This window comes from Chiloscyllium plagiosum, chromosome 7 (assembly GCF_004010195.1).
Source record: "Chiloscyllium plagiosum isolate BGI_BamShark_2017 chromosome 7, ASM401019v2, whole genome shotgun sequence".
Lineage (NCBI taxonomy): Eukaryota > Metazoa > Chordata > Chondrichthyes > Orectolobiformes > Hemiscylliidae > Chiloscyllium > Chiloscyllium plagiosum.
The window spans coordinates 88671228-88685549 of record NC_057716.1 but is presented as its reverse complement, the minus strand read 5'-3'; the positions used below and the strand labels follow the sequence as shown (position 1 = coordinate 88685549).

At 39.2% G+C, this 14322-nt stretch overlaps 1 protein-coding gene across 23 annotated transcripts in view; it reads left to right on the top strand.

The window, feature by feature from the left end:
- The window catches only part of neb (nebulin), a 270517-nt gene that overhangs the window by 141673 nt on the left and 114522 nt on the right, over positions 1–14322 (top strand). For 21 of the 23 annotated variants that reach the window (XM_043694176.1, XM_043694181.1, XM_043694178.1 and 18 more), the window contains 7 exons: positions 1589–1693; positions 1791–1898; positions 2022–2333; positions 5685–5888; positions 8316–8420; positions 9808–9915; positions 11006–11317. In XM_043694176.1, the coding sequence (XP_043550111.1) occupies positions 1589–1693; positions 1791–1898; positions 2022–2333; positions 5685–5888; positions 8316–8420; positions 9808–9915; positions 11006–11317 (1254 nt within the window). The remainder of the gene's footprint in view (positions 1–1588; positions 1694–1790; positions 1899–2021; positions 2334–5684; positions 5889–8315; positions 8421–9807; positions 9916–11005; positions 11318–14322) is intronic. The other 2 variants (XM_043694184.1, XM_043694185.1) reach the window with 2 other exon arrangements.

The following is a 14322-nucleotide window of genomic DNA, read 5'->3' as shown; positions in this document are numbered from 1 at the left end:
TGCATTGATTTTGAAACTTATGGCAAAGACAAAACAACTTTTCATTTTAATATGAAGATTTTGTAAAAGGAAATACACTAACGGTTCAGTGCATTATTCTGAAATCATGTTAGTATTGTTTTAATCAGTACATTAATCTATTGGGCAATTTTAACATAATTTCCTAGAGTGCTATTCATCAGTGTCATTTCAATGACTGGGGGACTTCAGAAATGTAGCAGCAATATTTGTCAGCAGGAGGAGTCAAAAATCAATGGTTCTTCTGTCATGAGAATACACCAGAATGACTGCAAAGTAAGGACCCACACAATGTAGGTGACAATCAGGTAAAGTATATGTGCATCAGGGAGAAAGCAACAGGATATGAGAATAGGATTAGATGAATAAGGTTAGGAATAAGGTCAGTTGGGTGAAAGGTGGTGTAAATTAACTATAAATTGATGAAATAACAGTGGGCCCAGCTTAAAAAGAATGTACCCTCATCTGCCTCTTGAAAGGAAATGATTTTGGAAGTGATTTCAATTTAAGTTCCATATTCAGAGCCTCACGATAACTTAGTGTATTCCTCAGAAGCATCTATGACCAGTGAAACTGGACATGTTAGTTACAAAGTTGGCAGAACTGGGAGACTCCATGGGAGGAGATCTGGTCTAATATTAGCCCCTTTTAGTCAGGGGCCAAGGAGGACTGAAAAAAGAAAATCCACAGGAAGCAATCACAACTGCAGAGTGCATGCTCCTTAATGGACAAGTGCCGAGAGCAGATGAACTGTACAGATGCTCCCCAACCTTCTGTGCATTACGCTGTCAGCCATGAAATCATTAGTCAAGGCAGAGGCAGACGTCCCACATCGATGCAGCATGATCATTTTTGCCTCAAAATAAATTAATTTGCAACAATGTCTAAATCGAGGGTCAGGACAGCTGATCAAGGGGAGGAAATAATTTGAAGTGGCTGCAGTAGCCAAATGAGCAGGACATCAGAGGGGAAACGGGAGGGACTGAGAAGAGGAAAATTGGTTGGTAGGTTTAAATACAAGAGGAAATTCAGGACTGGATTTCAGCAGATCTGGGTCCAAAGTAACTGATTAGATGAAATATAATTGTAAAATATTCAGGAGGCAGAGGCACAGAGCTTGGATTTTGGTAGATCAGAGAAGATAACCTAAAAGGCTTTGTGGTTTTTAAGTGGGGGATTAGTACAAGGAAAGTCTTGATCCAGGAACAATGATGAGCTGCTGATTAGGCGGAACAGAAAGAGAGACCGTCACATCAAGGTAAGTTGGAGGCTGCAGTAGCAAAGGCAATGGGACTAAAAGTTGTAAAGGATCTTGGAAATTGGACAAAGGTTTGATGATAGGTAAACAAGGTGAACAATGCCACTTATTATTGGAAGGTCTGTAATGCAATGCTTGAAGATGAATAATCCAAAGTTTGTAAAATAAGTCAAATAGATGTTATTTGATGTGTTACTTAATACATAGTAAATCAGTATGACAAGAGCAATGCTCACTGTTCCATGTATTTTGATATAATATATTATAAGATTGTTATTATCTGTCTCATTCCTTGGTTTTCTTTTTTCGCAGCGCTTATACACAGAAGCTTGGGATAATGATAAAACCACGATTCATGTCATGCCAGACACCCCTGAAATTAATCTGGCCAAAAGCAACTCAGCCAACATCAGCCAGGTATGAATCCTTGAGACTAAACTGATTGAGATTTGAGTTTACTAATTGATCAGAAGCAAAATGCCTCAAGTTAAATCATCTACCTTTGTCCATTTAGAAACTATACCGTCAAGCATGGGAGGATTCCAAGCTAAACGGTTATGATTTGCGAGCTGATGCCATTCCAATCAGAGCAGCAAAGGCCTCCAGAGATATTGCAAGCATGGTGAGAATTGTTTGTCAGCCAGCATTAACCATTGAGAATTTTATTTGTAAACCAAATATCAAAATCATTGCTGGTGACTGAACAATGGATAAAGATAAAGTTACATTCTTTCTTCACAATCAGTACAAATACACAGAAGCCTATCGCCAGCAGCTTGGCCACCACATTGGATGCCGTGACATTCAAGATGATCCCAAGATGGTTTGGTCCATGCACGTGGCCAAGATCCAGAGCGACCGGGAATACAAGAAGGACTTTGAGAAGACAAAAACCAAGTTCAACATGCCAGTTGACATGCTGGACATCCTGTTGGCCAAGAAGTGCCAGACTCTGGTCAGCGACATTGACTACAGACATTACCTACATGAATGGACCTGTCTGCCAGACCAGAACGATGTGATCCAGGCAAGGAAGGCCTACGATTTACAGAGTGATGTGAGTACTTCTCATTCATTTTTCGCTTTAAGACTAAATAAGTACATCAAACAGCATTTGATTAAAGATGGAACAGTAGCTTGAAAACGCAGAAATATATATAAAAGAAGAGCTTTGAAATTGATTTAATGAGAACATCAAATTAAAAGAATGAACTATCACTCATTGTTTGGAAATAAAAATTACCATAATTCGCTTTATTGTGTGTCAAGATCTCTAAAATTTCTGATGCTTTATAATCACAGAAGCTCACAGCACTAAAGGATACAACTTTGACTCACCTTGTTGATTGTGGCTCCTTGCTAGATCAATCCAAAAATACATCCATCTCTCTCCTGTTTCATGCCTTTTGCAGCTTTAAGTATTTATCTTATTGCCCCTAAAAGATATATTTGCTTTTACCCTAACTGACTCTTGTGGCAGAGATGCCCATGCTGAACAACCCTTTGAGTAAACCCATTTTCCTCATATATCTCCTCACTTTCATAGCGGCAATCTTAATTTGAGCAATCACCATTCTAAACAGAGGAAATAGTCTATCCTCATAATCTCCTCTTTACCTTCTTTGCTCCACATCTCAACATCTTGCATCTGCCCTTTTAACAATAATTTCCAGTCCCTGTCAATATACTGTTGAATGTTTGATGTATATTTTATGAATCTGTGTGCTGCCTCATGAGCCACAATGAAAATACAATGAAAATCTGCCACCTATCTGCCTATCCTATTAGACATTCTAGTTCCTCTTGAAATCATGTTTGCCAAATCCACTACATTTACTTCACTACTAGAAATTTTCTGTGACATGTACTTTATGCTGAAGTTTAAATAATTTGTATATATTGCATTAAAAGTATTCCAATGCTGACTCTGGGTAATATCATTCCTTCCCAAGTACAACCAATACCCGTTTACCTTAATCCTTGATTTTGTGTCTGTCAACTCAGTTTCCTTTTGCACTGTTACATTTCTATTTATACCATATGCCTAAACTTTAGATCAAGTGTTCCACAAAATATATTATGTAAATTTATTTACATGACATTTACAATTGATTGGTGCTTTAAAAATTGAACACTATTAAAGTTGTCAGATATAACTTGCTTTTAATCAAATTAAACGAGAAGGCTGAGTCAATGAGTGTATTTAAGACCGAGATAAATATGTTTTTGTTTGGTAAGGGAATCAAGGTTTACAAAAAGAAGACTGGTGAACGGGGTTGAGAAACAGATCAACTATGATCGAATAGCAGAGCAGAATCGATGGGCCAAATGATCCAATTCTGCTCCTATATCTTGTGGTCTTCTGGTCTAAAGAACTGCAGATCAGAAACAAAAATAGAATTTACTGGAGAAACTTAACAGGTCTGGCAACATCTGTGGAGAGAAAACAGAGTTAATGTTTTGAGTCCAGTAACTCTCCATCAGAACTTAACCTCTGCCCATGATCATGGTCCTTGATCTGACAGCTGGCCTTTAATCAATCCAAGTCCATAACTGACCAGATATTTCTAAATATTTGTTAGTTGATTATCAAATTATGATGGATTATGAGAATTTGCTTACAGGTGTCATCAAAGTAATTGGCCCATGGTTATCTAATTTATCCTTCTGTCTATTGGTGAACAGATGTGTTACATTGACTATTGTCCAGACTAACAGAACTGTTTTAATTTCTAAGCAAAATTGTCAGCAGAACTTTCTCAATATTTCAGAATTAATTCATTTTCTATACTTCAATTCAATAATTCATTTCCATCCCTGTCTGAACGTTCTTACTTCCACCACTGTCAAAACTGATACATGTAACTCTGGCCCGTTTTTGGTAAAATGATTTTGAAATTTCAGAACTAAGACTCATATGGCACTTTAACTCATGGGATATATCAATGGGATCATGCCAGGAACAAGGGAAGTTATGCATGTACATAGGAGGGAAGTCCTAAGCATCACTTTAGAGTTCTGTTACAATCTCGGTTGATGTAACTCCTGGACAAGTCTGATGCCAGAATGAAATAGACTTGATAAGCCATATTTTGTTATTTTTCTATCTATAATGGCAGTCTTTTACTGAAACAAAATCTCATATACTCCCCAATGCCATCATTTCATAGTCACTTAAAAAGCAGGGAAATTTTCCTTCCCCATCAAATCTGTAGCCTTGATATAGTTTTTTTTATCAGTTCCAGTTCTGTGAGCTGTAATTTTGTTTTGACTGACATTACTGAAAGCTTAGACTTTCTCAGATTCAAATAATCAACACAGGTTTCTAACCAAACACTCGTGGTGTGGATTTATTTCCGTGAACTACAGTCTTTCAATGAGGTAACTTATTTCCTTAAATTCTCTGATTCTAGGAGAAATTTTTTATCTTTATATCATTTTTTTGTTTTAGGTTTACTATAATCGCTTTATCTGCAGAGCATCATTCCTAGATAGAACATAAAACCTGGAGCAGGAGTAGGCCATCTGACCCTTCGAGCCTGCTTTGCCATTCAGTGAGATCATGGTGTTTTTGTGGCCTCTGCTCCATTTACCCACTCTCTTACCAAAACCTGTAATTCCTTTACTGTTCAAAAAATATTTTCCTTAGCTTTAAAACACATCCTCTTTTTTGCCTAATAGGAATATGCTAATTTTGTTTCCTCATGTTCAAACAAATTATCAAGGCTGTATTGTTGTCTTCTTTTCAAATTTGAGCTAGATCAGTAGACTCTAAATATTTGACCTTATTTTGATCAGGACCCTCATCTTTGACTTTTCAGAGAATCACAGAAATGCAATAACATAGAACCACACCAATTAGCCCATCATGTCAATACCAACTGTCCGAATAAACAATCCCCTTGCCTTTTTTCTGTAGACTTGTATACCCTCCCTTTAAAGATAATGATCTGTTTCCTTCAAAAGGCCTCTCTATCCAGACCCTTTATGCTTTTGAATACCTCTATTAAATCTTTTCCCAACCTTCTCGTCTTCCAGGAAAGCTGTCCAAGTTCATCCAATCCATTTACGAATGAAAGTTCCTTATCCTGGAACAACTCTAATAAATCATTTTTGTACTCTAAGATCTTCACATTTTTCATACAATGTTTCCAGTACCTTTTTCTACTGAAATACTGAACTTTACAACAATATTCTGTCTTTGTTCTATTCTATTCTAGATTGGTTTCACAGGTCAGCGCAACATCGAGTGTCGAAGAGCCTGTACTGCGCTGTAATGTTCTATATTCTATTCTATTTTACATTGGTTAATATTAAAGGACATCTGGTTTGATGAGATTAATTGATAATTATTAATAGGAAAAGTTTTATACACTGTGATTTGAGATGTGCACTTGTCCCTTTGCAGTTGCAGTACAAGTCTGATATGGAATGGATCCGTGGCTGTGGCTGGATGCCAAATGATTGTCTCGATGTTAAGAAAGTACAAAGGGCTCAGGAGATTCTCAGTGAGCGTAACTACCGCCAGCCCCCACATAAGTTCAGCTTCACCAGCATTGTTGACCATCCCAGCATAATCCAGGCTAAAATAAACTCTGATCTACTGAGTGATGTAAGCATTGCTGTAGCTTTCTCCTCAATGTGCACTGAAAAAATGCACATGACCCTAACACTGTGTTCACAGATGTGTTTGTCATTAGTTCTGCATGCTGCTTATAATGATTCAATTGGATATTTTAAGAGTATTTATTTTAATTAAGAACATTGTGGAGTGTTTTACTTCTGGACAGAGAAATATTTATTGCAAGGTTGTTCACCACTAGTTAACAAATTCTTAAAGTAGACCATCCTTTTGCAATTACAGGACCTAAGTTGTGCAGTCCTATCAGTGTAATAGAGTCTCAGAGTCATAGAGGCATTAAGTCAAATAGCACGGAAACAGACCCTTCGGTCCAACTCATCCATGCTAACCAGGTTTCCGAAAGTAAACTCATCCCATTTGCTTGCATTTGGCCCATTTCCCTCCAAACCTTTCTTATTCATGCACCTGTGCAAATATATTTTAAATGTTGTAACTCTACCTGCATCTACCACTTCTTCTGGCAGTTCATTTCACATATGTACCATCCTCTGTGTGAAAACGTTGCTCCTCAGGTCCCTTTTTAAATTTTTTCCTCTCTCACCTTAAACCTATGCCCTCTAGCTTTGAACTCCCTTAACCCAGGAAAAATACCTTTGCTTTTAACCTTATCTATGCCCCTCATGATTTTACAAACCTCTATTTTAACGTCACCCCTCAACCTCCTACGCTTCAGGGAACAATGTCCCAGCATTTCCAACCTGTCCTTATACCTCAAACTCTCCAATCCCAATAACATCCTTGTAAATCTGCACCCTTTCCAATTTAACAATATCCTTCCTATTGCAGGGCAACCAGAACTGTATACAGTATTTCAAAAGTGGCCCCATCAATGTCCTGTACAACCGCAACATGACATCCCAATTCCTATACTCAGTGCTCTGACCAATGAAGGCAAGCATGCTAAATGCCTTCTACAACAGTCTGTCTATCTGTGATGCCACTTTCAAAGAACTATATACTTGAACTCCTAGGTCTCATTGTTTGGCAACACTCACTACAGTCCTACCATTAACTATGTATGTTCTGCTCTTGTTGGTCTTACCAAAATGCAACACCACACATTTATCTAAATTGAACTCCATCTGCTACTCTTCAGCCCATTGGTCCAGCTAATCAAATCCCATGGTACTCTTAGACAATCTTTTCTGTTGACAATACTGAGGATCTAAAATTTGAATTTAGGCAACAAGTATATGTAGATTTTTATTAACCACAAAATGGTTTTTCAATTTAAAAGAATCCTATAAAATGGCTGAGAATAGTGATTGAACCCTGTGAACTTGTACTGCTGATTTGCAGAATTAAGCTGAAATTCTAAGATAAGAGGACAATAGAGTTTTCATGAATGAATACTGACACATTAATTGACCATTCGAACTAACCTTGAACTCCTACCATGGCATGATGATTTATGTAAATAAATACTAACTATGCTTCCCAAACAGCTTATATAAATTACAAGCAACAATGGACCCAGCACCAATCCCTGTGGAACAGTGCTGCTTACAGGCCTCCAGTTTGAAAAGTATCCCTTTGTCTCCTATCATCAAACCAATTTAGATTAGATTAGATTACTTACAGTGTGGAAACAGGCCCTTCGGCCCAACAAGTCCACACCGACCCGCCGAAGCGCAACCCACCCATACCCCTACAACCTAACACTACGGGTTGGGTGAATGGCCAATTCACCTGACCCGCACATCTTTGGACTGTGGGAGGAAACCGGAGCACCCGGAGGAAACCCACGCAGACACGGGGAGAATGTGCAAACTCCACACAGTCAGTCGCCTGAGTCGGGAATTGAACCCGGGTCTACAGGCGCTGTGAGGCAGCAGTGCTAACCACTGGGCCACCGTGCCGCCCACGGTATCCAATTGGCAAGCTCACCCTGAATCCCTTGCAATCCAAATTTACTAACCAGTCTACCATACAAAACCTTGTCAAAGACCTCACTAAAGTCAATGTAGACAATGCTACAACTCTGCCCTCATCTATCTTCTTGGTCACATCCTCAAAACACTACTTCCTGCACAAAAAGTCATGTTGACTATCCCTAATCAGTCCTTGCCTCTCCAAATGCATGATCCAATCCTTTCAAAAGTCATGAATTAGTCTTTTAGAGAATACAATGTTTTATTTTCCAGACACAAGAATAGGCTGCACTCAATTCTCCGACATTCTGCAGATTTGAATTCAGGCCCTTAGAATTGCATTTAGTTGTCAGCATGCTCACTCCTCCCATCAGAATGTTGCAAAGGCTTGAGCATGTATTTACTTCATATTTCTCTGTATTCTATGCTACGAGAAGTATACAAGAGTTTATTGTGTAGATTAAACTTTAGTTTTGTGAGATTATTATTGGAAGTAAAATTCAATGATACTTTCTCTTGTCTTTAGCGCCTGTACCATAGTGCCTGGGAGAATGACAAACTCATAATTCATCTTCCTAATGATACACCTGAGATGGTGTTGTCTAAACAGAACTCTGCCAACATCAGTTCGGTAAGAAATATTCTGTGTCTGTTTATTAATTAGTGAGAAGCACATTGCGATCATATTTCCACTTTTTGTCTTTACCTTCATTAGACAATTACCTTTGTTGTGAATTGTAACTCTTAATAGCCATGGAAGTTTTCTGTTTAATTATGAAGAGTGATGTCCAATGAATATATCTATTCATTTTAAGGAACCTCCTGCAAGGTGGCCATGTCTCAGCAAGTAGAATATTAGGAGCTCCTTGTTAGTTTCTGGAGAAATGGAAATGTATATTTCAACAGTAGTTGTGATACAGAGGCTATTAATTAGGCAGCGATTCCATTCCCTGTGGGGTCACTAGTTAATAGATTAGAGTGGTGCTGGAAAAGCACAGCAGCTCAGGCAGCATCCGAGGAGCAGGAAAATCGACGTTTCAGCCAAAAGCCCTTCATCAGGAATAGAGGCAGAGTGCCTGCAGGGTGGAGAGTTTTTACCTGGTCACCAATTAATAATCAAGAAGGGAAAACAGGCTTAAATTCCCCCGTCTGGAGATATTTTGAGGCCTTCCTATATAAATCACATCTGAGAATATTTAACCTAATATGAACCAGAGATCAAGAGCTGGTACTTTGATTAAAACATATGCATTAAAAATAGGAGCATGAGTAAGCATTCAGTTCACTCGCTCTCCCATTCAATCTGATTGTGGAAAATGTTTGATCTGTACATACGTAAGAAAAAGGAACAGGAATAGGCCACTCAGTCCTTTGAGTATGCCTTTTGTTAAATGGAAGACTTGAGCAAAGTAATCACAAGGACCTGGGAGAACGAGACCTTCCACAACCATCTTTGATTTAATTTCTATGCCACCCTGGTCCCGCTTCATCTTACCAAAAAAGTCAAGATCAGATCATCTCTACTGAAAGCACACACAATAATATTGAGATTTGTTTCTGGCGACTTGGTGTATAATAATCTCCATTCACATTAAGGTGAACTGTTTGGTAGCTTGATTTTTCAGTCAACTTATAGTGCACAGAATAAGGATGGAATTTTCTAGTCAACAGCAAAGTTTTGTAATTGCCACAATAATTCTACTTAATATTGCTTTATTAGTTTTAACAGGGAGTTAATAAAACTTGAGAATAAAAAGAAAGCTTTTGAACAGATACAAATGCTAATTTTAACTCTGGGTGAGCAGTGAACATGAGGCCAATGAGGTGTGGGAAGCGCAGAGGGACATGGGTCTGGGGACTGAAGGTGTTCACAATGGCACGGTTGGCTGCATGGTTGGGGCTGGGAATATTGGATCAGTGAGAATGAGGTGGAGTGGGTGCTTTTGGAGTTCATAATGGCTTGCTATCTTTGCTCTCACTTTGAATGACATCTCATTCCTCCTTTTTCTGCTGTGTAGAAACTATATAAACTCAGTTGGGAAGAATCAAAGAAGGATGGGTATGATCTAAGGAGTGATGCCATCTCGATCAAGGCTGCAAAAGCTTCCAGAGAAATTGCTAGTGATGTAAGTGAGCTCACACAGTGAGCAGATATTATTAAATTCTGTAGGTATTGCTTAAGTCATGTATTGATTTGAAGTACTTTTTTTCTATTCGCAAATTAAAAGTCAAGTTCATATAATAGCAGCATCCAAAAGCCCAGGTGGTTAGTTAGACTTGCTCCAGATGCTTCAGCTTTCTGTCCACCAGAAGCTGAAAACAGGGCTGTGAGCGAAACAGGGCATCAAAGGCCCAAGGGACCAGTACAATCAGAAGGGCATCTCCTTAACCAACAGGAATAAAAATGGGAAGATAAACAAAGAAAGGACTGAGAAAGATGATAAATTAGACTGGGGAAATTCAGTATCCAAACAGATATAGAAAGAGAAATCATGCAAAATAAATTAAGAGTGGATCAAGAGAAATTTAAAAATGAGCAGCCAGGAAAAGAAAGAAAGACAAATTATCAAAATAATAAATTGATATTTCAAAGGACTCCACTATGGCAAAGGTTAATTTGAGATACCAGAGAAGCATTGAAGGCAATAATCACCCTTATTATGTTGTTAAACAGCTACTTACAATCATAATGCTAAGATATAATCTTCTCTGACAAATTTAATTCTTAATTAATGGGTAAGTATAGTATATTCCTGAAGAAATTAGAGAAACTAAGGCCAGAATGCTGCTGGATGTTCATATTAAACCATGCATTTGATCCTAGCCAGAAGATATTGTACCATTCACCCCTGACTGGTGTGATTAGCCTTACCATTATGTTGGCAGCAAATTTGGACTTAATGCTGCATATCCATTTTACTTAAAAATACTAGTTTCAAACATTATTTTTTGTGAATATGTCTATTTAAAAATAAATAGATGTACAAAAGCTAATTTTGATGGACATCAGAAGGAGGTGACAAGTCATAATTTGACAATTGAAGAAAAAGGAGTTAGATAAGCACAGAAATCAGATTCTGCACCTCATGCAATTCTTAGCACTGAAAATGAATGAAGATAATATTACGTATGCAACCTTGCCAGTGTCTCACTTTAATATTTATGATTTTAAGGATAATAATGTGCATTAAAGTTATTCTTCTTTCCTATAACCAGTACAAATACAAAGAAGCCTATCGCCAGCAGCTTGGCCACCACATTGGATGCCGTGACGTTCATGATGATCCCAAGATGGTTTGGTCCATGCATGTGGCCAAAATCCAGAGTGACCTGGAATACAAGAAGGACTTTGAGAAGACAAAGACTAAGTTCAACATGCCAGTCGACATGCTGGACATCCTGTTGGCCAAGAAATGCCAGACTTTGGTCAGTGACATTGACTACAGACATTACCTGCACCAGTGGACTTGTCTGCCAGACCAGAACGATGTGATCCAGGCAAGGAAGGCCTACAATTTGCAGAGTGATGTGAGTATTAATATATTTCCATCTCAGTAAAAATATTTATTTGGCTAATAATTATTAAAAAAAACAATAATCTTAGATCTTAGAACAGTGTATTCCAACCACGTGATGAGATATTAGCATTACTTAATTTATTTTCCAGTTGAGCTAAGGGAAGGAAATGCATCTGAAGACTAATCAACAATCTCTGGCACTCAAATGTTTCATGCATTTCCCTCTTAGTGATGTTTTAGCAGAAATATCAACCATGTAAATTCCCTATATTGTAATGGAAGGGAATCATAGACAAAGAACTGAAGCAGTTTCTTGAATTACTAATTTTAAAGCGATTGAGATTTTTGAAGCTAAGCCACCAGCAACTAACAGTGCAGGGTGATGGCTACAAGTCATCAGAATACATGTGTGGTTTTCGAATGACCAGCCGTGAATTAAGACCTGCTTGCATTTATATACATCTTTAACATTCAAAGTTTGTGAGAAGATTTGTAGCTCGGATGCTCATTGTTGTGATTCTGTTCGCCGAGCTGGGAATTTGTGTTGCAGACGTTTCATCCCCTGTCAAGGTGACATCCTCAGTGCTTGGGAGCCTCCTGTGAAGCGCTTCTGTGACCTTTCCTCCAGCATTTGTAGTGGTTTGAATCTGCCGCTTCCGGTTCAGTTCCAGCTGTCCGCTGCAGTGGTCGGTATATTGGGTCCAGGTCGATGTGCTTATTGATTGAATCTGTGGATGAGTGCCATGTCTCTAGGAATTCCCTGGCTGTTCTCTGTTTGGCTTGTCCTATAATAGTAGTGTTGTCCTACTATTATAGGACAAGCCAAACAGAGAACAGCCAGGGAATTCCTAGAGGCATGGCACTCATCCACAGATTCAAAAAATAAGCACATCGACCTGGACCCAATATACCGACCACTGCAGCGGACAGCTGGAACTGTCAACCGGAAGCGGCAGATTCAAACCACTACAAATGCTGGAGGAAAGGTCACAGAAGTGCTTCACAGGAGGCTCCCAAGCACTGAGGATGTCACCTAGACAGGGGACGAAACGTCTGCAACACAAATTCCCAGCTCGGCGAACAGAACCTCAACAACATCTTTAACATGTCACAAGATATTTCACAAGAGCCTTATCATTGTGTGGTTACATTCAACCTTTCTTGTCTGTGACAGGTCCCTACAAAGGTTAATTCCTCAGCCCTTTTCCCACAATCCTGTAACTGATTATTCTTCAAGTACTTACCCAATTCCCTTTGAGAATTATACTTGAATCTAGCTCAGTCACACTCCTGCATGCACCTAACGCCTGGCTGAGTGAAAAGGTTTTTACTCACATCATCATTTGTTCTTTTGCTGTTCACCGTATATTGCTGGCCTCTAGTTCTTCAAGCTTCTGTCAATGAGAATTGTATCCTCACACCTTCCACCCTGCTGCACCCCAAGCGCCTCCCCCCCCACCCACAATTAATCTGTGTGAATCATTCACAACTTTAAACACTTCTATCAATCTTCTGCCAATCTTCACTTCTGTAAGGAGCTTCTCCCATCTATCCATTTTACTGAAGCCCCTCACCACGGATCCATTTTCATATGTTGCCTTCATCCTTCTTCCAAAGTATTATCTCCAGAATTAGTCTTTAGTTCCTCAGTTCAGGCCAAACCAGTGTTTTATAAAATATCATTTTAACTTCATTGTTTTGGTATATGCCTCTAATTATAAACTCTAGTAACGCAACACTTCACACTCAATTACCCTGCCATCGGATTTGTGCAGTCCCCGGTCTCTCTGTCTTGCACCCTTTTGGACTTGCAGCCTTGATTTTATATTGCCTATTCCATTTCCTCTTCCAAAATGTATAATTTCACATGCCTTATGACACAAAGTTGGACATTGACCTGCATAAGAAGTTAAACAGGTTTGAAAGGAGAGTGGCTGTTCTCTGTTTGGCTTGTCCTATAATAGTAGGACAACACTACTTTCAAAAAGATGGGGTACTGGGCTAATGGTCAGATACTTGGTAGTGTGGATGAGCAGAGGGATCTTGGTGTCCATGTACACAGATCTTTGAAAGTTGCCACCCAGGTAAATAGTGCGGTGAAGAAGGCATATGGCGTACTGGCTTTTATTGGTAGAGGAATTGAGTTCTGGAGTACTGAGGTCATATTGCAGTTGTATAAGACTCTGGTGCGGCCGCACCTGGAGTATTGTGTGCAGTTTTGGTCGCCATACTATAGGAAGGATGTGGAGGCACTGGAACGGGCGCAGAGGAGGTTTACCAGGATGTTGCCTGGTATGGTAGAAAGATCGTATGAGGAAAGGCTGAGGCACTTGGGGTTGTTTTCATTGGAGAAAAGAAAGTTTAGGGGTGACTTGATAGAGGTGTACAAGATGATACGTAGCTTTAAATTGAGATGGAGCGGAAACAAGTCAGATGTCAGAGGTCATTTATTTCTCAAAGAGTAGCGGGGTGTGGAACGCACTGCCTGCAACAGAAGTTGACTCGCCAACTTTAAGGTCATTTAAGTGGTCATTGGATAGGCATATGGATGAAAAATGGAGTAGTGTAGGTTAGTTGGGCTTCAGACTGGTTTCATAGGTTGGCGCAACATTGAGGGCAGAAGGGTCAGTATTGCGCTGTAATGTACTATGTTCTATATGTGCACAACCCTGTCGAACTGTATATCCACTGATGAAATACTTATGTGCATACTATTCTTTCCGTTTGATATTGTCCTGTTCACATTCATCGAATGCATGTCGTGTGGAAACAGGTCCTTGGAAGAGTAACCTACACAGACCCATTCTTCTCCCCCCGATATTGACCCCTCAATAATGTGTCTAACCTACACATCAGTGAACACAATGAGAAGATTAGCTTGGCCAATTCACCTAATCTGCACATCATTGAACTGTGGGATGAAATGCGCACAGACCTGGAGAGAACATGCAAACTCCACACAGAGAAACGCCTGAGGTTGGAATCGAACCAGACCACGAGCACTGTGAAAGTGTA